General features: G+C 37.7%; 1 protein-coding gene across 8 annotated transcripts in view; it reads right to left on the bottom strand.

The window, feature by feature from the left end:
* TRIP12 (thyroid hormone receptor interactor 12) overlaps nt 1-22430 on the bottom strand; it is a 154623-nt gene that overhangs the window by 66569 nt on the left and 65624 nt on the right. For all 8 annotated transcript variants that reach the window (XM_010837012.1, XM_010837015.1, XM_010837013.1 and 5 more), the window contains 4 exons: nt 12008-12113; nt 9233-9369; nt 4113-4196; nt 2738-2833 (listed from right to left, as the gene is read on the bottom strand). In XM_010837012.1, coding sequence (XP_010835314.1) covers nt 2738-2833; nt 4113-4196; nt 9233-9369; nt 12008-12113 — 423 coding nt within the window. The remainder of the gene's footprint in view (nt 1-2737; nt 2834-4112; nt 4197-9232; nt 9370-12007; nt 12114-22430) is intronic.

Below are 22430 nucleotides of genomic sequence, written 5' to 3'. Positions count from 1 at the left end.
GCTGCTGCTACTGCTGCTACGTTGCTTCAGTCGTGCCCGACTCTGTGTGACCCCATAGACGGCAGCCCACCAAGCTCCTCCATCCCTGGGATTCTCCAGGCAAGAACATTGGAATGGGTTGCCATTTCCTTCTCCAATGTGTGAAAATGAAAAGTGAAAGTGAAGTCGCTCAGTCGTGCCAGACTCTTAGCGACCCCATGGACTGCAGCCTACCAGGCTCCTCCATCCATGGGATTTTCCGGGCAACAGTACTGGAGTGGGGTGCCATTGCCTTCTCCCCCACGTGCAATAGTCAAGCCTTAATATGGAGTTCTGATGTTTAATGATAATATGCTTAGGTAGCCCTGCAACAATTTTTCTCTCCAGAAAAAAATTTCCCCCAAAATAAATGAAGTGGCAAAATAAATGAAATCAAATTTCTATTAAAACACACACACACACACACATTAACTTATGGCAAAGTATAGATCTTAATATAACCAGAACACTGTCTAAAAATGTTAATATCCTTACTTTTATAGTTAGAAATTCAAATATATCCAGGTGAATAAGTTAAAAAAAAAAGTCTTGGGAGCGGGGAGAAGAATTAAGGGTATAAATGAAACAATGGCTGTGTGGACTGATAATTGTTGATGAGCTTATGGAAGTTATTATACTACTAATACTTTCAACTTTCATCTGTTTGATCTTTTTCATAATAAAGATAAATCCTCATTATCCTTAGGATAAACCCCACATTTGCTGCTGGCCTGCAAAGGTCTAACATGACCTGCCAAGTACCTTTACCTCTGAGGTTTCATCTTCTACCACTTTTCTTTCACCTTCCTATGCCCCTCCCGCAGTCTAATGAGCAGGCCAGACTTATTTCCATCTCTGGCCGTGCACTTCCTTCTTCCTTCAGATCCTCAGCAAATCTGGTTTTCTCTCTTCGTTTTATTCAACACAAAATCTCCACACCTGAGAAGGTTTCTCTAACCAGCCTATCACCACACCAGCAATCTCCTTCCATTCTCTGCATTGCTTTCCTTCACTGTAATGACACTACCTGAAATTTTACAATGTAATGACTGTCTTCTTTACTACAAGGGTCACACTCTAACAGGGAAGCTTCCATGTGGGAAACAACTCTGCTTATCATCCTATTCATGACTCTGAACAATCCCAGTGCCTCATAAATGACACTGAATAAAAAAATCAATTTTCCAGGGTCCTCGAGAACTCTGCAGGAGAGTGTTATTTGAGAGACGAGTAACAGGGCAATAAAAGCAAAAGAAAATAAAAACAATAATACCAACTGCTTCTTGAAACCCTCAGGTATTTGGTTGGTCAAAAAGTTCAAGTTTTTCCGTAAGATCAAGTTGAGATGCAAGTACATTAGAAATCTAGCCTTCTATTCATATTAAGTCAACAACTTAAAAAAAGAGATGTGCAACAATCAACAAAGATTTACAGTATACACCGTGTGAGTATATGCTTAGTCGCTCAGTCATGTCTGACTCTTTGTGACCCCAGGGACTGTAGGCCGCCAGGCTTCTCAGTCCATGGGGATTCTCCAGGCAAGAATACTGGAGTGGGTTGTCATGCCCTCCTTCAGGGGATCTGCCCAACCCAAGGATCGAACCCAGGTATCTCATATTGCATGCGGATTTCTAACCAGTCTGAGCCACCAGGGAAGCTCACTACAGCCAATATCTTATAGTAACCAATAGAAAATAATCTGAAAATAAATGTGTATATGTATAACTGAATCACCTTTGCTATGTACCTGAAACATAAGTCAACTATACTTCAATAACATATATAAATAATGAAAAAAAAAATTCAAGCACACATATATGAACACATATACACACACTGCATTATTTTAAAAAAAAGAATATTTTATTGAAAATTGTATGAATATGTATTTTTAAGTTCAGAGCTAATAAGCTTCGGTACACTTTAGAAGTTTTTGAAATTAAGACTGAAATCTGCCAATAGCCTACTGACTCTATGGAAACATTATAGATAAGTAAAACAGAATGTATATATGTATGTAAAAAAGAATGTATGTATAACTGAGTCAATTTGATGTACATCAGAAATTAATACAATACTATAAATCAATTATATTTCAATTTTAAAAAATGCTTAAATGTAAATTTTTTTACTGCTTAAGGAAGCTAAAGGTAGTATTCTATACCAAACAGAATTTAATGGAATTTGTAATTATGTAAAATCATACTCTTAGTTACAAACTAAGACTTAAAGAGTCACTCTTATGTCTACCATATATGATAAGATTTCTGGGTTTAGTTACTGGTTATTCTGCTGAGAAATCTTTCCTCTTGGGCTCACTGTATAATCAACTGCCTATTGGGTTAAATTTTATTATACCATAAAAAACACAAGACATGAATCTATGCAAATCACGCAATCAGATGTTACAATAACCGAAGTCATCACCTGAGAGTCTTTACTCCTCTACAGCTCAAAAAAAGGGTCTTGCTGTTAACTTTGGATGGTTTTTCAGTGGCTCCAATTTAGTAATCAAACATAAAAGGATAGAAGAAAATCTTGAAGAGTTGGTATTATTTAAGGTAAGAATATGCACAAGCTCTATTTTTAAAAATAGGTTAAAGTTCATGTAAAGTCCCTATGTGAAAACTCTCCTATATGAATAGATAAACAGTTTAAGAACAGCAATCAACTAATAAAGAGTTTTGAGGAGAGGACAAATTTAAAAGTATTCACTTACTAGCTCCGCTTCCAATTGTTCTATGGAAAAGCTGTGACATCCGAGGACCAAGAGGACCAAACAGGTGAGGGGGAAGACCCCTGGCCTCTAACAGAGCTAAGGAAAAGAGCAGAGCAGGAGAAACAGTTGAGTTGTTAATACAACTTACCTCATCTAGAAGCTTCCAACAACTGATTCATCATGTAATTCGTTTAAACAATTCTAGTTTAAATTTTAAACTTTAAGAGAAGCTACATGATATATTATCATATGTGAAACAGATCGCCAGTCCAGGTTCAATGCATGAGACAGGGTGCTCAGGGCTGGTGCACTGGGATGACTCTGAGGGACTGGATGGGGAGGGAGGTAGGAAGGGGGTTCAGGATGGGGAACACATGTACACTCATGGCTGATTCATGTCAATGTATGGCAAAAACCACTACAATATTGTAAAGTAATTAACCTCCAATAAAAATAAAATTAAAAAAGAGAAGGTACAAGAAACTTTTCAAAACCACACTTATATATACTAATGCAATTACTATAAATTACAACACCCATATGTATCAACTCCAGGGCATCTTAAAGTTTTATGGAGATATTAAACATTAATGCCACCAGGGACCACGTAAATAGTCCAAGAAAAACCTAAAGTAAACATTTATTTTGAAGAATTATATGTTAAGCACATTTGCTCTGTTTTTATTCTATTACCTAATCAGATACGATGAGATTCTCTAAAAACATAGGAAAAATAATTTTTATCAGTTTCCAAAAATGAGAAAAACTGTTCATGAGAGTTTCAGTCAAAAAGACTATCTGAAACTCATTCATTAATGTTTCTTGTAAGCCTCACATTGGGGACCGACTGGATAAACAACTGAAGACAATAAAAATACATACTCATGTACTTATAAACAATGTATACATAATATGAAGCTGCTTTTAAAAAAGCGCTTACAACATTATAATGCCTGGAATTTATGTATACACTGTACATTATTTTGAAACAGCTGATCAAGAACACAAAAGAATACAGCAAAAAAGCATCCTACCAGATGTGCTGTTATTAGGTACCAGAGAACAATATATGAAGCAACCCCTTTTCAGTATGATCCTTAACTGATTACTAGCTGCATATGTAACCATAATGGAGAAAAAAATTAACAACAAAAAATATACTATGTAAGATTTTATCTATCTAAATAGCAAAGATGAAGAAACAAATGGGTCATCTTCCAATTCCAAATCAGTAAATCAAGAGCTTTTTTTGGAGATATGGGTGGGCACTGCTAGATTATAGTTATATGAGCTTATTCAAATTAATTTCAACAAAGAGCACAGTGACAGGCAGCCCATGACCATGGCTTTGTATAAGCTTGATAACAGTCTTTACCTTGTAACCGTCCCATCTCGGAGTCATCAGATTCGCTCTCCCCAGAGGTGGTCATGCCCACAGCCCCTGCAACAGAACTAGAGGCTGGGGGGTGGGGTGGGGTGGGGTGGGGGTGGGTGGAGAAGGTGAGGGTTAGGAGAGGAATATTTAAAACTCATTATGTCTGGTTTATCTTTAAAAAGAAAAAGCAGAGTTTTACCGACAATACTACATTAAAGGCAAACATGTACACTGCACACCAGCTGTTCTTCTAGACTTCATCATGTAGCTTTTGTGGAAAAAAGATGGCTTGACGACAACAGAAACAAACCTAACATACAAGCCTTGCGTTTCACTCATATATGATTGTCACTGTTTCCTCCTGTCTTTCAAACTGCTCCTCAATTCAGTCTTATTCTGAACTCTATGAAAAGTCCATAAATGTAACACGGCTAAAGCCACTGTGATATTTAATAAACAGGCAAATAATCACAAACATAACACAGGGAAAATGTTCCACAGGGATGTGTGCCTTCTTCAGTCTGCTCTATTTCTGGACTAGTCTTGAAACAATCATTTGCCATGTTTTCTTCCACTTCAAGAGTATGCAAAGATTATGCTTTCTTATTTTCAGGGCAAAACACTGAAGATATACATTACAACTAACAGAAGACCACAAAACACTTAATTAAATTTAAGTACAAAAGAGAAAGCAACCAATATGTCAAAACAAAGGAAAGAAGAAGTCAGATTCAGAAGGCTTCTACTACCCAAAATGCTAACCTGATCAATACTTCAGTCTAAGTAAACAGTGGTTGATTATATTACAAATCTGACCAAGAGATGAAAATATATTCCTGTAAAACTAGCAGTTTTACTGCCCCTTCCTCTCAGTGTCTGTTGAGTCCCAAAGCACTTTTTGTACAAACAATTCATCTATGTATGACCACATCATCCACAATACTTTACTATGTCCATGTGACAGATTAATGACAGAAGAACACAAGCCAAGATGAATAATTTTGTCATTATTAAAAGAGGCACATGGATCACCTATGTGAATATACCAAATTTTTCTGAAGAAAGAGATGCTAATATATCAGCCATCAACTCCATGTTTTCATGATATTTTTTTTCACTCCTCATTTAAGTATCCTATCATTTCACTAGAATTTTTTTTAAGCTTGTAAAAAAAATAAAAGAAAAAAAGTATGGTTTAGAACAGGAATCAGCACACTGTGGTCCACAGGCCAAATCCAGTCTAGCACATCACTATGTCAATAAAATTTTGTTAAAATATACCCAAACTCATTAATTTACCTATTAACTGTGGCTACTTTTGTGCTACAACCACACAGTGGTTCCAACAGAGCTTATATAAAGCTTAAAACATCAATTATCTGGCCTTTACAGAAAATGCTGGCAACCCCCTGGATCAGAGTTACAGGCTAAGAAGAAATGGTAATATTAAAGAGTATCAGAGTTTAGTACACTTCATACCTGTTGAAAACAAAAAAAATAAATAAAACAAAAAAGGAAATAACCATCACTATACTTTGTAATGCTGCTCAAAGGTACTAACTAAATGCTAACTCCATGGAGAATGTGTCCATATGTTTCCTCCCAACCAAACAAAGAGGTATTACAAGAGGAAACCTAGGCTTTGTGTGTACTTGCTCAAGATCAGACAACTAACAACGGATATGAGATCTGAACCCAGAAGTCTGACTTTACAAGCTGTACTCTTATTAACTATACACTATCAGCACCTTCAATATATTTTTCAGTACTAATTTTTAATTTATGTACACTGGCTCTTTCACATGATACGAAAACCATGTTAACAAATTCTGCTATTGGTTTCCAATTATTACTAAACTTAGCAAAGTGGCTCTTAAACTTGCCCTGAAACTTTTACAAACTGTGGAAATCAAAGTTGTGACAGACAAAATTGCTGTTATGTATTCTCTTCCCCTCAAAAAGCATACTCTGGAACCACATATTTTTTAAGAAAAAACATAAAAGTTCGGTAAGGTAATGTTGGAGGGTTTTATAAGAGGGTCTGCTGGTTTTACTTTAAACCATTCTACAGATTTACAACTTATGATTTTAAAGGTTTAAGTTACTTCTTAAAAGAGTATTCTAAGAATTTACATAATGAATAATAAATATCTCAAACTGCCCTGCTACAAAGACCTTAACCAAGACATAAAACTTGTAAAAGCAGAGAATTAAAAGAGCTTTTAAGATTATTATAGTGAGGTCCCAAGCTTCAGGGAGCCACAGATCCTCTACAAGAAGGAGCAGGGATATTCTCACTTTTAATTGAGATGAGTGCCTATTTGGACACAAATCATTGAACCCAAAGCGAAAGATCCTTTCAAGCTGCCATACCTTTGATGTATGTGTTGTGCTTAGTTATTCAGTCGTGTCCAACTCTTTGCGACCCCACAGACTAGAGTCCGCCAGGTTCCTCTGACCATGTGGATTCTCCAGGCAAGAATACTGGAGTGGATTGCCATGCCCTCCTCCAGGGGATCTTCCCAACCCAGGGATCAAACCCAGGTCACCCACTTTGCAGGTGGATTTTTTAACCACCTGAGCCCTCAGGGAGAATAGTGGTGTGGGCAGCCTATCCCTTTTCTCCTGGGGATCTTTCCAACCCAAGAATAGAACCAGGGTCTCCCGCATTGCAGGCAGATTCTTTACCAGCTGAGCTAGCCATATCTTTGAAAGCAAATATTAATAAGCATTTGCCTACTGTAGCTCCCTTTTTTAAGTTTTACAAAATTAGATAAGCCAAACTAGCTTAGCCTATGAGTGCTGTTTGTAGTCATGCAGGTAAGGAAACGTATTCCATTCCTAGGAGTCAGTGACACAGCTCTTCAATGAACACATCAAATGTTGGGCAATACACACAAAATCCATCCCCAGACACAATGTATTAATAAAAACAAGGTTATCAAGCAGAAAAAAAAAAAATCCAATCTCAGATTTTAAGAGACATCAATCTGTTCTTTTAAATTGGTATCTTGCCCATAGAGTCTCTGCATATCATCACAGTACCATGTAAGGCAGTTTCCAATATACAGTTAAAGCTGACAGAATTCACTTTTACTTCACGGGAATGGCTAAGGGTTTGCCAGATACCCAAGTACAGGAGGCAACAAGAATACATTCTTAGTGTCATAAAAACTTTTGAGCAAGGCCAAAAGAATGGTTGTTCAGAATATAATTACACATTATACGGGTGCATGCTAAAAGATGCTCTAAACTAACACCATCAATTAATATTCAACACAAACTTAAGAGTGTTATAATTTTCTTTAAATTTCAATTTTATATACTGAAAAACTAAAGCACATTACACTGAAGAACTTAATATAGAGCTTGTAAGAAGTTTGCCTCTTCCTCTAGAACTACCTGAGTGAACTGGCAGAGAAAGCCCTATGGTATACAATGCAGCCTCCAAAACGTAATCAAGTTAGTGCTTTCTAACATCAGCAAACAGGCCACATGTATCCTTGACATAAACTTGGACAATACCGAGATTACACTCTGATTTCAAATATGGAGGCAGGCCTTTAAGGAGGGCAATCTTATGAAATCCCTTAAAGCCTTCGTCTTCTTAGGTGAATATACCAGGGAACACAATTTTACTCACCGCCCCCTCATTCTGGCCTCCAATTACACTCATATGAATTAAACCAACTAGTAACCATAGGGAAGCAGAACAACACAGCTGTTGTTACGACTGTGCACTTCAAGAGTCACACATCCAGGCCTGTAATCCTAGCAAGCTTAACCATTGTGCATTTCAATTTTCCTCATTTATAAATGAGGATAACAGTGCTCACACCTCAGCAGGTTGCTCCAAATATTAAATGAGAATACATGTAAAATGCTTAATAGTGTGTATGCAATGGGGTGTACCCTGTGTAAATGTTAGCTATTATAATTATCATAATGAGTCCACTTTAACAACACACTCAGCAGCTCCATCTCGAAGAGTCATCCACATAGGAATTGCTCCACTTTCATATTCAGACTTGAAGCATCAGCTGTGTTATGCAGAGCTTCAACGAGCTGCACGTGCAATGTACTTTATTTTCCCAAAACTCTACCACTTAACCCTTCAGAAAAACTATTCTAGGAAAAAGGCACTACCAGATGAGATGCTGTTCAGTTCACCATGTAGTTTACTATACAAAACCAGGAAAGACTGGTTGGTAAAGATGTTAAGCTGGACAGAAAAAGGCAAAAAACATGGACAGTAGTGGGCAAACCAGAACCTTCCTGTCAAACCAGAACATATGAGCGACTGTAGGCAATAAAGGAAACTGGCACATATTCTGATATTAAATAATAATACATGAAAGAACTTCATTCAAAAGAAAGAATATATATGCCTACACCTAAAGTTACACATATTATCTAGATTTAAGGGACTTATAACCATATGTTCATAATGCTGAATTCTAATATTTTTGTATCTGTTTTAATAGTAGTGACAAATGCTTATAACAAACTACTTCTTAAACTTGTTAGCCACAATCAAACACTGAAGTCTTAGCCTGCTTTATGTATTGGTAATGGATACATACTTGGAGTGGGGTGACTTAATTTTTGCTGTGCTAAGATATCAAGAATAAAAAACCCATAAAAATAGGAATAATATTATTCTTAAAGCTGTTAGGTTCAAACCAAATACTTATTTTTAACAGACTATAACACTCTAAATTAAAATCTGCACATTTATGAAGCAATTTAAACTATATCGATACATTTTTATTATGAATTTAATTTTTTCAAGCAAATCAGCAGGCGACTATTATATGTACTGATCGATGTTTAAGAAGCTTAAACAGAAAGAGAGTTTCTGCTTCTTAAAAGCCCTTTGAACTTAGTTAATACCAATTTGGATTTGGAAAAAAAAATTATACAAAAAACAAATGAATACAACTAATCAAAAACCAAATCTATAAAACGAAAGAAAACAACAAGTTTGATGGTTATTAACACCTTAAGATGTAGCTGTCGCCTCTTTTCCATTATACCTCGTATACCTAAATAGTAATTTATCTCCAAATAAAGCTGGAAGATACATAAACACATTTTAGGCCTAAGAAGTGCCAATCTACCTGCTGCTCCTTGGGGAGTCTCGTCTGTCCGTGCAGCTGAAGAGTTCACCGTCTCCTGGTTGCCTTCAGGGTCGGCCATCTTCTCCTGTCGACGAGCTTCAGCTGCTCCTCTTTTGCCCAGGCCAGAGCCTCGCCGACTACGACAGAAAAATGCCATCATAGGCAGCGCTCCCAGTGACCAGGAGCAATGTCCACACAGCACAAAGCTCCAATGCATGGAACACAAAGCGAGTTTCTTCTTTTTACATAAAAATTGTTGCAGAAAATCACTATGGGTAACAACCAAGACTTTGTATATTTAAAACTCTTCCAAGCTATATCACGTTGACAATACAAGCTTTTGTGAGGCTATGAGCTGTTGTCATCCTTTCAGACAGAAGTGATCTTTAAACACTTCCAACTAAATGGAAAAGTGATTCCTTTAGCAGAAACAATTCATTCAAAATAGATCTCTAATTCTTGGGTAAATAGTGGATCAATACATGGAGTTTCAGATTGATAGTTGAAAATGGGGGACGGGTAAGAAGAGAGACGACAATAGGCAAAATCCCCATCCCTTAAGTCCCAGATGACTTACATCATCAAAAAAGTTACTATCCTCATCATGGACAATAGCTTCTCCTTTAAAATAAAGAACTAAATATTCAATATTTATAGATAGGTACAGATTAAATCTGGGAACACACCTGCTTCACACTGAGGCATTACTATAAGATGCGGAAAAAAGAATTATTAGTCATTTATCATGAAGCAAACTACATTTCATTGACACTTTTTCTATTTTAATAAGTGAAATCAGTAAGCAAATCATGCATAGACAAAAGACTTCCAAATTATTACAACTTTAAACCGCAGCTCCCCCAAATGACCTTGGAAGTGCAAAAACCTACTACTAAAGAAATGTTTTAGACTACAGTCAAGCTACAATGAATAATGCTGCTTGGTAAAGAACAAGGAGGAAGCAGGCTTAAGTGCCCTGGAAATGAAGGCTGAATTACCAGAGTTGTAGGAGAGTTTATTCTTCCAATTAGTTAAAAAAAAAAAAAAAAGTATGCCCCTAAACAGGGATTTACTCAGCCAGTCTTTCCTTTAGGGAAAAAAAAACCCTCATTCCAAACCCAAATTACCAAGCTACAAATTACTGCGATTCAAATTAAGTCACTTATTTAACATTTACTTTGCATCAATCATGTGACACGCTCTGTGCTGAACATTTGGTTGCTGCCCTCAAGTGTGTCAGTCTACAGGGCAATGAAACTGCAGCTGTGAGAGGCTATGAAAATACTAAATTTAGGAGAATTTCAGCAAATTCAGAAAAGCCTGAGATGAAGAACGCTGCAGACAGGGGGGTAGACAGCTTGTGTGCAGCATGTAAGTAAATAACTCCTAGTACATTAAGACAGTGCTCCAGAGGAGAAGTAAAGAAGGCTGCCAAGAAAGACAGGACACTAGACTACCTGACTCCATGAACAGTTCAAACTTAATTTTTAACCACAGTGAATTCAGGTTATATCTAAGACAATTAAACTTTGGGTAACCTGGATTCAAAGTTTGGTCCAAAATAGGGCAAAAGCCCTGAAAAACCAAGAAATCATCTCAGAGGTCCTCATAAAAGTACTGCCAACAAAATTTAAAGGCAAACAGGTGTACTAACTCCAGATATTTAAACAATATTTTAAACAATCCTAATAGAACCAGAAAAACAAGTGGAAAAGCAGAGCTTAAAGGGCCTAGAGTCCTTTCCTTATGACTTATTATTAGGCAACAAGTCATTCTGTTTCCTTATGTTATTACTGTACCAGCAGTCAAAGGTATGAAGTTGATTACCTTAGAGAAGAACCAAAGAAGCACTAAACCTTTCAACTGACCTGAGATGGGAAAAGCAAACTAAAAATCACCCACGCCATCACTGGTTTTTGGCACATTTAGTAAAGACAAGAAACTATATACAAAAGGAGCAAATTACACATAAAGGAGGGAGAAGTCCCATATGGTTGTGATAATTAGCAGCACAACACCAGAACTGACCAATCCTGAAAATCTGACGTGAAACTGGAGTAACAAGGTTTTTTTAACTTCAACCTAAGATTCTCAATCAGTTAATGAAAATATGGGAAATAATATACTATGTCGTATGTCAAAGGTAGATGATTTTCTGAAAATGGGCTCAAAGTGGGAAAAATGGAGACATGAAAGAACACAAACAAAACCCACATTTTCCCCTAAGGATGGGTGTTGTAAGGCAAAATAAAAATGAAGTACAACTCTCGCCCTCACCCATTAAACTCAATAACTCATGCCAACACTTTTAGAAACTAATTAAGCAATATTACAGCCATTACAACAGGCATCCCTTTTGATCCACTAATCACACAACTGGGAAATTTAGCTACCTTTAAAAATAACCCGAATCTGCATAAAGATGCTTATTAGAGAGCTCTTTGGCAGACAGGAACTCCAAAAACAACCAAATGTCCAACTGCTGGCAGAAACTCTGTGCAAATAATGTAAAACAACAGAGAAAAAGGCAGAAGACAAAGGTGTTGTCCCCAAAAAGGCATGATTAAAGCTTAGCAAAAAAGGAAAAAAAGTTAAGTTAAATATTGGGGAAGAATTCACAGAAATAATAGTTCTATTTAGAATGAATTTCTTTGCTCGATTTTCAAAAAGAAAACTTTCATGAAATTTTTTTAAAAACTCATAAAATGAAGGCCTTTGGGGAAAGCTGGACCCAGGAAATGAACTAATATCACACTGACAGGCCCAAATTATTACCTGGCACTAGCGCAGGAGCCCGTGGTCTTTTGGCGTGTGCTCCGCCTCAAACTGGGGAGCTCGGCAGGCGGGGATTCGCTGCGCTTCTTGGTAGATTTTCTTAAACCTACAAACGTGAAACGCAAGAGGGACATGTTTAAAGGAGTCATCTTAAATTAAAAATGACAAAATTCTTCAGGCCGCCATCCTGGTCAAAACTCCACGGACTCTTCTCATGGGCTCCCTAGCAGCCTCTAGGTCTACTTGCATGGTCAGCCTTCACTGCACCAGCTCACACTGGGGAAGTTCCTACGGTGCCTGGCATGACTGTCCAAGGAGACGTCTTCTCACTCTGGCCTAACCTTGACTCAAGCTTTCCGACACCATGAGTGATGGTCCCTCATCCGTCAAATCCTCCGCTTTAAAAAGTTCCCATCACATCTCTACTCCTCCACTGCTTTTCTCTACTAACTAAAGCGAAGAGGTTTTTTTTTTAATTTTTATATATACTATATATTTCAAGACTTTCAGTATTTCATTTAGCACTTTATTGCTACATTATCTTTGCAGTACCCCATGGCACCTAGTTTCTATAATGCTCATCAATAAGGCCACAAAAGAACAAAATGTTTTCTTTCACCACCCCGTCTGCAAGGAATACACATTTGAACTGAAGCCTATTAGAATGTCCAATTTAGACAATACTATACAATTAGAGGGAGAAAGTTAAACAAGCACAACACTTCACATGATAATCTGGAATCTAACATCTTTATAGGATAACAGATTCTAAAAAGGTATAGCAACTATGTAAAGTTATTTGTTATCTTATGAACAACGGGGAAGCCACCAGAGCATTTTCAACTGCCGCCTCCCCAAACCATGTTGTTACCCTACGCCGTACATGACATGACAACACCCTGGGTGGTGTGCTCTATCTAAACACAGAACCCCAGCAGTGGAAGATCTCCAAAGTCAACAGACCAGATTTCATTAGAACTTCGGGGTCATCTTGAACAGACGTTAACGTTCTCAGAGACCAAATGTACAATAACAATTCTCCAGATCACCTGTTTCTTCTCAAGTTTTAATTTTTTTTTCCATTGAAATCTGAAAGATGGACATGGTCTGTAGACAGATTATGAGCGAAATGATTCCTCAGTTGCTCAGTCATGTCTGACTTTTTGCCGCCCCATGGGTTGTAGCTCGCCAGGCTCCTCTGTCCATGAGATGAGTATCCCCGCAAGAATACTGGAGTTGGTTGCCACTTCCTCCTCCAGGGTAGCTTCCTGACCTAGGGACTGAACTCGACTTTCCTGTGGCTCTTGCCTTGGTAGGCAGATTCTTCACCACTGAGCCACCTGTGAAGTCCCAGACAGCTAATGGAGTAAGCTTCATATGTTCAGCTAATAATGTCACTATTTTTTAACATTTAAAAAATTAAGAAATTAAGTATTTCAGAAAATATTACTTATATCTCTATCCAAAATAGGCAATGAAGCTGGAACAGACAAAAAATGTTCAATTTAGAGGGAAAAAATCATCAGTGCACATTACATTAAAACTGCAATTAAAAAAACAAGTAAGGTACTTTGACTTATCAGTTCAGCTCAGCCGCTCAGTCACGTCTGACTCTCTGCGAGCCCATGGACTGTAGCACGCCAGGCTTCCCTGCCCTTCACCAACTCCCAGAGCTTGCTCAAACACATGTCCATTGAGTCAGTGATGCCATCCAACCATCTCACCCTCTATCATCCCCTTCTCCTCCTGCCTTCAATCTTTCCCAACATCAGGGTCTTTTCCAATGAGTCAGTTCTTTGCATTAGGTGGCCAAAGTACTGGAGCTTCAGCATCAATCTTTCCAATGAATATTTAGGGCTGATTTCCTTTAGGATTAACTGGCTTAATCTCCCTGCTGTCCAAGGGACTCTCAAGAGTCTTCACCAATACCACGGTTCAAAAGCATCAATTCTTCTGCACTCAGCTTTCTTTAAAGTCCAACTCGAACATTCATAACATGACTACTGGAAAAACCATAACCTTGACTAGATGGACCTTTGTAGGCAAAGTAACGTCTCGGCTTTTTAATATGCTGTCTGGGTTTGTCATAGCTTTTTTTCCAAGAGCAAGCGTCTTTTTATTTCATGGCTGCAATCATAATCTGCAGTGATTCTGAAGCCCAAGAAAATAAACTCTGTCACTGTTTCCATTGTTTCCCCATCTATCTTCCATTTTCCACTTTTTGCCACTTTCACTTATAAAGCACTTTAAAAACCTGTAAATTATTGTCACTGCAGATGGTGATTGCAGCCATTAAATTAAAAGATGCTTGCTCCTTGGAAGGAAAGTTATGACCAAGCTAGAGAGCACATTAAAGAGCAGAGACGTTACTTTGTCAACAAAGGTCCGTCTAGTCAAGGCTCTGGTTTTTCCAGTAGTCATATATGGATGTGAGAGTTGGACTATAAAGAAAGCTGAGCACCAAAGAATTGATGCTTTTGAACTATGGTGTTGGGGAAGACTCTTGAGAGTCCCTTGGACTGCAAGGAGATCCAACCAGGCCATCCTAAAGGAGATCAGTCCTGGGTGTTCATTGGAAGGACTGATGTTGAAGCTGAAACTCCAATACTTTGGCCACCTGATGCGAAGAGCTGACTCATTGGAAAAGACTCTGACGCTGGGAAAGACTGAGGGCAGGAGAAGGGGACGACAGAGGAGGAGATGGTTGGATGGCATCACCGATTCAATGGACATGGGTTTGGGTGGACTCTGGGAGTTGGTGATGGACACGGAGGCCTGGTGTGCTGCGGTTCATGGGGTCGCAAAGAGTCGGACACGACTGAGCCACTGAACTGAACTGAATATGACTCAATTCATGTAATACCGAAGTGTCTTTGAATATACTATGATATATAGTAATGGACACTAGCATAAATTTTCACAACTATTCTGTGACATTCAATATTTAACAACGTTATGGCCTACTGCTTTACTACTAATTCATGGTGACAGCATACTTTTGGACACTTTCACTACTCATGCCCTATTTTAGACTTCTGTGTTTAAACTCTCTTTTAAACTTCATTCAAAGGTAATTTCCATATGATAAAATGTACTCATTTTAAATGGGGTTCGATGAGTTTGACAAATATATTCACTGGTGTAACCAACACTGCAATTGAGATATCAAACGTTTCCATCACTTTAAAAAGTTCCTTTATGGTCCCTGCAATACATCCCCCATGCCCCCTCCCACACACACACTTCAGATCTCTGGCAATCACTGGTCTTCTTTTCTGTTGCTATTGCCTACTTGGGAGTTTCTCACAAATGGAATCATAGTGTTTTGGATGACCTCATGCTGTTGCGCATATTGGTCCATTCCTTTTTACAGCAAATAGGTATTCCTTTTCTATGGCTGTGTCACAAGGTCTATCCATTCTTGTTGTTAAACTTTAAAAGAACTGTACTAAGTTACAGACAAGTAGGGCAAAGAAAAGTCAAAACAAGAGTGAACAGAAAAATATTTATAATTGATGTCATAATATCATAATGTAAAATGACTCTCAGGCTAATTGACATGACTCCATCCAGCCTGATAAACTAAGAGAGAGAACCTCAAATATTTTGCTCTCTAAACTTTGTTATAGAACTATATAAATTCCTCCAAAAGTCTAAAATGTGTTTAGAACATAGAAAGGTCATAAATTCTGGAGAAAAGGAAGCTGAAACCTCAGGGACAGCTTAAACTTCTTTTGGCCATTCAGCAAACTGACAATGTTAAGCTATGGAGATTTGCAAAAGCACTTTCAGATACAAAGTTACTATAATAATTGTTTTTCATACACAAAAATATTAACTGACTTGCTTAAAAGTGCATAATTCAACACCATTCTAAGCTTAGTTCTGAAGCAGAACTGAGTACTACATCTTCAATATACTTGTGACAAGGTGTTAAAATTTTGCTTTACTAGTTCACTTACAAAACTCGAAAACTCTCGGTATAAAGAGTATGTTTGTAGAAAACAAGGTGAAACGACAACCCTCAGAATGGGAGAAAATAATAGCAAAGGCAACAAATGATAAAGAATTAATTTCCAAAATACACAAGAATCTTATACAACTCAATACCAGGAAAGCAAACAACCCGATCAAAAAGTGGGAAAGGGACTGGAAGTGACATTTCTCCAAAGAAGACATACAGATGGCTAACAAGCACATGAAAAGATGCTCAACATCATTCATCATGAGAGAAATGCAAATCAAAACCATAGTGAGATACCACCTCACACCAGTCAGAATGGCCATCATCATGAAGTCTGCAAGCAGTAAGTGCTGGAGAGGGTGTGGAGAAAAGGAACAGTCTTGCACTGCCGGTGGGAATGTAAACTGACACAGCCACTATGGAAGACGGTATGGAGACTCCCTAAAAAGCTAGGAATAAAACCAGCATATGACCCAGCAATCCCACTCCTAGACATATACCCTGAGGAAATCAAAAGTGAAAAAGACACATGTACCCCAATGTTCACTGCAGCACTACTTACAATAGCTAGAACATGGAAGCAACCTAGATGTCCATCAACAGATGAAGCTGTGGTACATACATACAATGGAATACTACTCAGCCATAAAAAGGAACACATTTGGATCTGTTCTAATGAGGTGGACGAAAACTTGAACCCATACTACAGAGTCAATTAAGTCAGAAAAAGAAATATAAACATTGTATTCTGACACATATATATGGAATCTGAAGAGATGGCACTGATGAATTTATTTTCAGGGCAGCAATGGAGAAACAGTTACAGAGACAAACCTGTGGACATGGTGGGAGGAGGAGGGAGAAGGGGAGATACAAGGAGAGAGTACATAGAAATTTACAATACCATGGGTAAAACAGATAGACAATGGGAATTTGCTGTATGACTCGGGAATTCAAACAGGGGCTCTGCAATAGGCTGAAGGGTATGGAGAGAGGTCCAGGAGGGAGGGGACATGGGTGTACCTCTGGCTGATTCTTGATGTATGACAGAAAACCACAAAATTCTGTAAAGCAATTATCCTTCAATTAAAAAAAAAAGTATGTTTGTAGAACCAAAGTGTTTTCAATCATTCTACTGGTCAAATATGGAGGATTTTCATAAAGGAGGAAACATGGAAAGGTGTAAGCCAACAACCTACCGTTGTGTGTGTACAACACATACATACACCTCTCTGTCCCAGGCTCTGTAATGCAGCAAAACTGCACCTTATCATTTATTTTTACAATGCCACTTTAAGCAGCAACCAGAATTATCATGGGTCAGATTAATATATTCTTATCCACAAAGTCTTTGATAATAAAGTTAGGTGTAAATCTTGTATCAAAGCTCTTGACCTTTGAACCATTCACGGTCCACTTATACTCAGATACTGTTCAATAAATAGTAAATAACTATAGGACAAAACACTTTGTAGTTAGTTGAATCCAAGGATGTGGAAGAACTGTGGGTAAGAATAGCCAACTATGAGTTACATGCAGACTAACCTCCTTATTGTTCAAGGATCAACTACGTATTGGTATAAGGAAACCTGCACTTGTTCCTAAATATATTCCTATCATCTTTATTCCTCTGAATAAAGGTGAAGCTAGCAGTATTTTTTTAAAACTAATTGATTTGTTTTCTAAAAGACAGGTATGTCTTACTTTTTTTTCCCCCCCTTTTTCAAAGAAGTATTCCTAACCAAAACTAATTTATAAAAAGTCCAGGACTTCAAAATAGTCTTTTTTTCTGAAGTGTGACATTTTGAAAGTGTGACATTCGATGGTTTTTCCAGTAGTCATGTATGGATGTGAGAGTTGGATTATAAGGAAAGCTGCACGCTAAAGAATTGATGCTTTTGAACTGTGGTGTTGGAGAAGACTCTTGAGAGTCCCTTGGACTGCAAGGAGATCCAACCAGTCCATTCTAAAGGAGATCAGTCCTGAATATTCACCGGAAGGACTGAGGCTGAAGCTGAAACTCCAGTACTCTGGCCACCTGATGCGAAGAACCGACTCACTGGAAAAGACCCTGATGCTGGGAAAGATTGAAGGTGGGAGGAGAAGGGGACGACAGAGGATGAGATGGTTGGATGGCATCACCAATGCAACGGACACGAGTTTGACTGACTCCAGGGGTTGTGATGAACAGGGAGCCTGGCATGCTGCAGTCCATGGGGTCGCAAAGAGTTGGACATGACTGACTGACTGAACTGAACTGATGTTCAAGTACATACATTGCTATCAATGGCTACTTTTCTAAAAGAAATTCACAAAAATAAACCACATAATATGGGATCGTAGATGTTTATTTAAAAATCACTCAGAAACAATAAAAGATAAGTTGTGCAGATGAATGACAGTGAGCTAAAATCCAAGTGGAATTTTCTAAGCCAAATTTTTATTTCCTAGTCAATGCATAGCAATTGCAGGCACTGATTTGACGCCATGAATTAAAACTTAGAAATGTGCAAGGATACTTGTCTAACCACTGTAATAATGAGAAACTGGAAAAGCGCTAAATGTTAAATAATAGGGAATGGTTAAATAAACATCAGTACAGTAATAAAAACTGCAGCAACACAATGTTAGCTAATGAGGATGTGAACAAATTGGCATTTTTACACTGCCAGTGAGAATATAGGGGGTTCCCTGGTAGCTTAGATGGTAAAGAATCTGCCTGCAATGTGGGAGACCTGGGTTCAATCCCTGGGTTGGGAAAATCCCCTGAAGGAGGGCATGGCAACCAATTCCAGTATTCTTGCCTGGAGAATCCCCAAGGACAGAGGAGCCTGGAGGGCTACAGTCCATGGGGTTGCAAAGAATCAGACACGACTGAGCTATTAAGCACAGCACACAGTGAGAATATAAACTCATATTTCTGGGAGGAGTTCAAAGTATATATTAATATTTAAATGAAAAATAACCAGTGACCTAACAAGAAAATAATGAATTACTGAGCTAGAATCAATTTTTAAGTTTACAACAACAATGTAAATGGGAATGGGCTAAGAGGTATATCCATATGCTATTAAAATGATATAACTTATAGGTTATTTTTTAAAAGGAAAAATGTCAGTTAAAATCAGTTAGGCAGATAAAGCACTCTGGTTTCTTCATTCCTAAAACATGGATAACTATGACACTATCTAAGTGTCTAACACTAAGGATAACTATCATGTGTCATCATGATAATGAAATTTAATGTATGTCAACTATCTAGTATGAAGCCGGTCTTGTAACAGGCACTCAAAAAGCAATACCCACTGTCATGTGGAGTGAGCTTCTACTCTTGATAAAAATACATGTATATACATAGAAAACTGTCTGCCTTCTAGGTAAAGACAAAGACCTGACCACACATGCATTCGCTTCTGTCTTCTAGTGAAACTCTACTAAAATAGCTTTAAAAGGATCTGAGGCATAAATTCACAAGGGTGGGAAGAATGGCAGAGACAACTATCACAACACAATTTCAGAAGATGAAAAAGTAGTAATTCCAGTGCTAAATACATGGGAAAGACAAGAAGACTGAAGGCAGAAAATGGAGATAAACTACCAATCAGACTGACACTCAGAATCCCACAAAGGTCCAGGAGTTGATGGTACCAAATACCTCTGGGACAACTGCAGAGTTTAAACCAAGGACTGGTTCACAGGCTGTTTATGAGCTGTCGGAGTCTAGATCCCCTCCCCTACTTGTACAGCTGTGTAAATGTCACTCTCCCGAGGCAGGTATGCCTAAGATCTTTATTCTTCAGAAAGTGCAAAATACAGAAATTCTAGGTTAAAGTACACAGTTGCAAACAGGTGCACCAAACCAAAAATGAGAGAGGGGAGGTGATCAAGAATATATAGATCAACTGGATGACATATGGCCTCTTTCCTAGGCATCTTCTCCCACTAAGCTCCAGAATTCTGGCAGTAAGGTTTTCACCTCCAAGCAGGAGTCTGAAAGAATCTTCCCTGTGGAATTTTACCAAAGAAAAAAGATCTAAAAATGATGATCACCCAATTAGTTCATTAGATAGAGAATCTCAGTCAAATCTCATCTATGTGCTCAGAGCTTACAGGTTACGTACTTGGTTTCCCTACTCGTTAATGAGGAGACAGCCAGCAATTACCAGAATTTTAATAAAGTTCCTACTATGAAGTCAAAAGCAAAGTAAACCTACCTCACAAAAAAGTACATAAGAGGTTTCTGCAAGAAAAGAAAACTTACTCTGAATGGGAGACAGAGACACAGACAGAAAGACATGTATCTATTGAAAAAAAAAAAAAACAGCAGGACTGTTTTCAACAGCCAAGACACAGAAGCAACCAAAATGCCTGTCAATAAATGACAAGAGTAGGGAAATGTGATGTGTACACACACACTACTGTTACTCAGCCATAAAAAAGAATGACATAATGTCATCTGAAGGTATACAGATGAACCTAGAGAATATGATGCTTAGTGACATAAGTCAGACAGAGAAGGACAAATATAATATGCTATCACATATATGCAGGATGTAAAAAAATAACAAAAATGAATGTATATACAAAAAAGAAACAGACTCACAGAAACAGAAAACAAACTTGTGGTTACCAAAAGTGCGTATGTGCTCAGATACTCAGTTGTGTCTGACTCTTTGTGACCCATGGACTATAGCCTGCCAGGCTCCTCTGTCCACGGCATTTTCCAGACAAGAATACTGGAGTGGGTTGCCATTTCCTTCTCCAGGGCACCTTCCCGAACCAGGAATTGAACCCGCAACTCCTGCACTGGCAGCTGGATTCTTTAGCACCGCACCACCTGGGAAGCCTAAAGGCAGGGCAGGGTGTGTGTGGGCGGCAAAGTACAGACTGCAGGGGACTAGCAGCTATAAACTACTAAATGTAAAGCAGATAAGCAACAGAGGTTTACTATATAGCATAGGAAATAATATCCAATATCTTGTAATAACCAATAATGCAATAAAATAAAAAGGGCAGCCATCCAGAGGTCTCATTACTTCAGGAAAATGAAACAAAATCATACAGACAGCTTGAGAACATTTGCAGACAATCAGTAATCAGTCTGGAGTTGAGTGATGGGGTCAAGAAAGGGTAAAGAACAAAATAATTATTAAATTCAGTAAAAACAAACCTGAGTAAGAAAGAAAAGTTCCTACAGACTCAAGTGTTAGCTGAGCAACGATCGTGAGCGGGGAAATGGAAAGCATGTACCGCACGCGTTTGGTGGGTAAAGTGGCAGGGTAAATTCCCCAAAAAAGGCACACACTAGGGCTCAAAGTGAAAAAATCCCAACAGATAAAGACCAATGAGCACATAATTAATACATACACAAATAAACACAAAATGATCAGCTGCGTGGAAGGGCAATGTAACAGAAAGAATACTACTTTTAATAATTTTATATCACTTGACTTTAAACTGAAAATAAGTACTGATTAATATGAAGGAAAAAAATGTTAGCAAGATACACACAGGAAGAGAGAGTTCCTAGGGATGGGATTAAGTGATTTTTTTTTTCTTCTTTGTTATGTTTTGGTATTTTTCTGGATTTTTCATTTTTAGTAACAAACACTTCATAATCATAAGTATCAAAGTATTACAGAATACAGAGGCATGAATACAAAAGAGCATCTTTCATTTGATTTATATGTAAGTTCAGTAAAGAGCAATTTGGCTGAATTAACCCTCATTCCGACTTGGTACATAAAAATACATACCAAGGTTGTTTAAAATTCAGAGTATAAAAGAATGCAAGCCTAAAAGAGGCCAATAATGTTTGCTTCCATTTAAAAGTCCTTTTTTTAATATCTGGCAACTAATTTTTAAAATTTATTTTTTATAGCCTTAAAAATGTTAAGAAAACACTATTGGTAATATGTGGTTGGTTACATTTTAGAACTATGAGAACTACTAAATTACTTCAACACTTGCCTTATAATATATAAAACTCTTTTAATACTCAATTCTTTTCCCTTTAAGCTTCTCATTCATTACCTCATCAGGCTAAAAGATAATTCATTTTTCTTCAAACTCAGCAGGTATGTCCCTATAAAACCTAACTAGATAAAACCAAGAGTTTATTTTTATCAATAAATTCTTCTGTCCCACTCAACTCATTCTTCTTTCTTCTCTCCATGCTAGAGACTCAAAGTACCCTGTTTCAGACTGATGGAAAGAGTCCTAATCTTAGCAGAATTACCTTCCCAGAATTTGACATCTGCCTGGTTCTTGTCTAGTTCTAATAATGGCTACAGGCTGCATGCAAGTCACAGAAGAATATGAAACTCAAGCTGAAAATAAGCTAGTAACTATGGCTATGTTATTAATAATGTGCACATGATGGTCACTTTAAGGAATGAAGCTACAAACAGATATGGCACTCAAAGTATAATAACTTAAAATTTTCTATAAATACATTCC

This window comes from Bison bison, unplaced genomic scaffold, assembly GCF_000754665.1.
Source record: "Bison bison bison isolate TAMUID 2011002044 unplaced genomic scaffold, Bison_UMD1.0 scf7180017864068, whole genome shotgun sequence".
Classification (NCBI taxonomy): Eukaryota; Metazoa; Chordata; class Mammalia; order Artiodactyla; family Bovidae; genus Bison; species Bison bison.
This window is presented reverse-complemented; position numbering and strand designations above follow the sequence as displayed.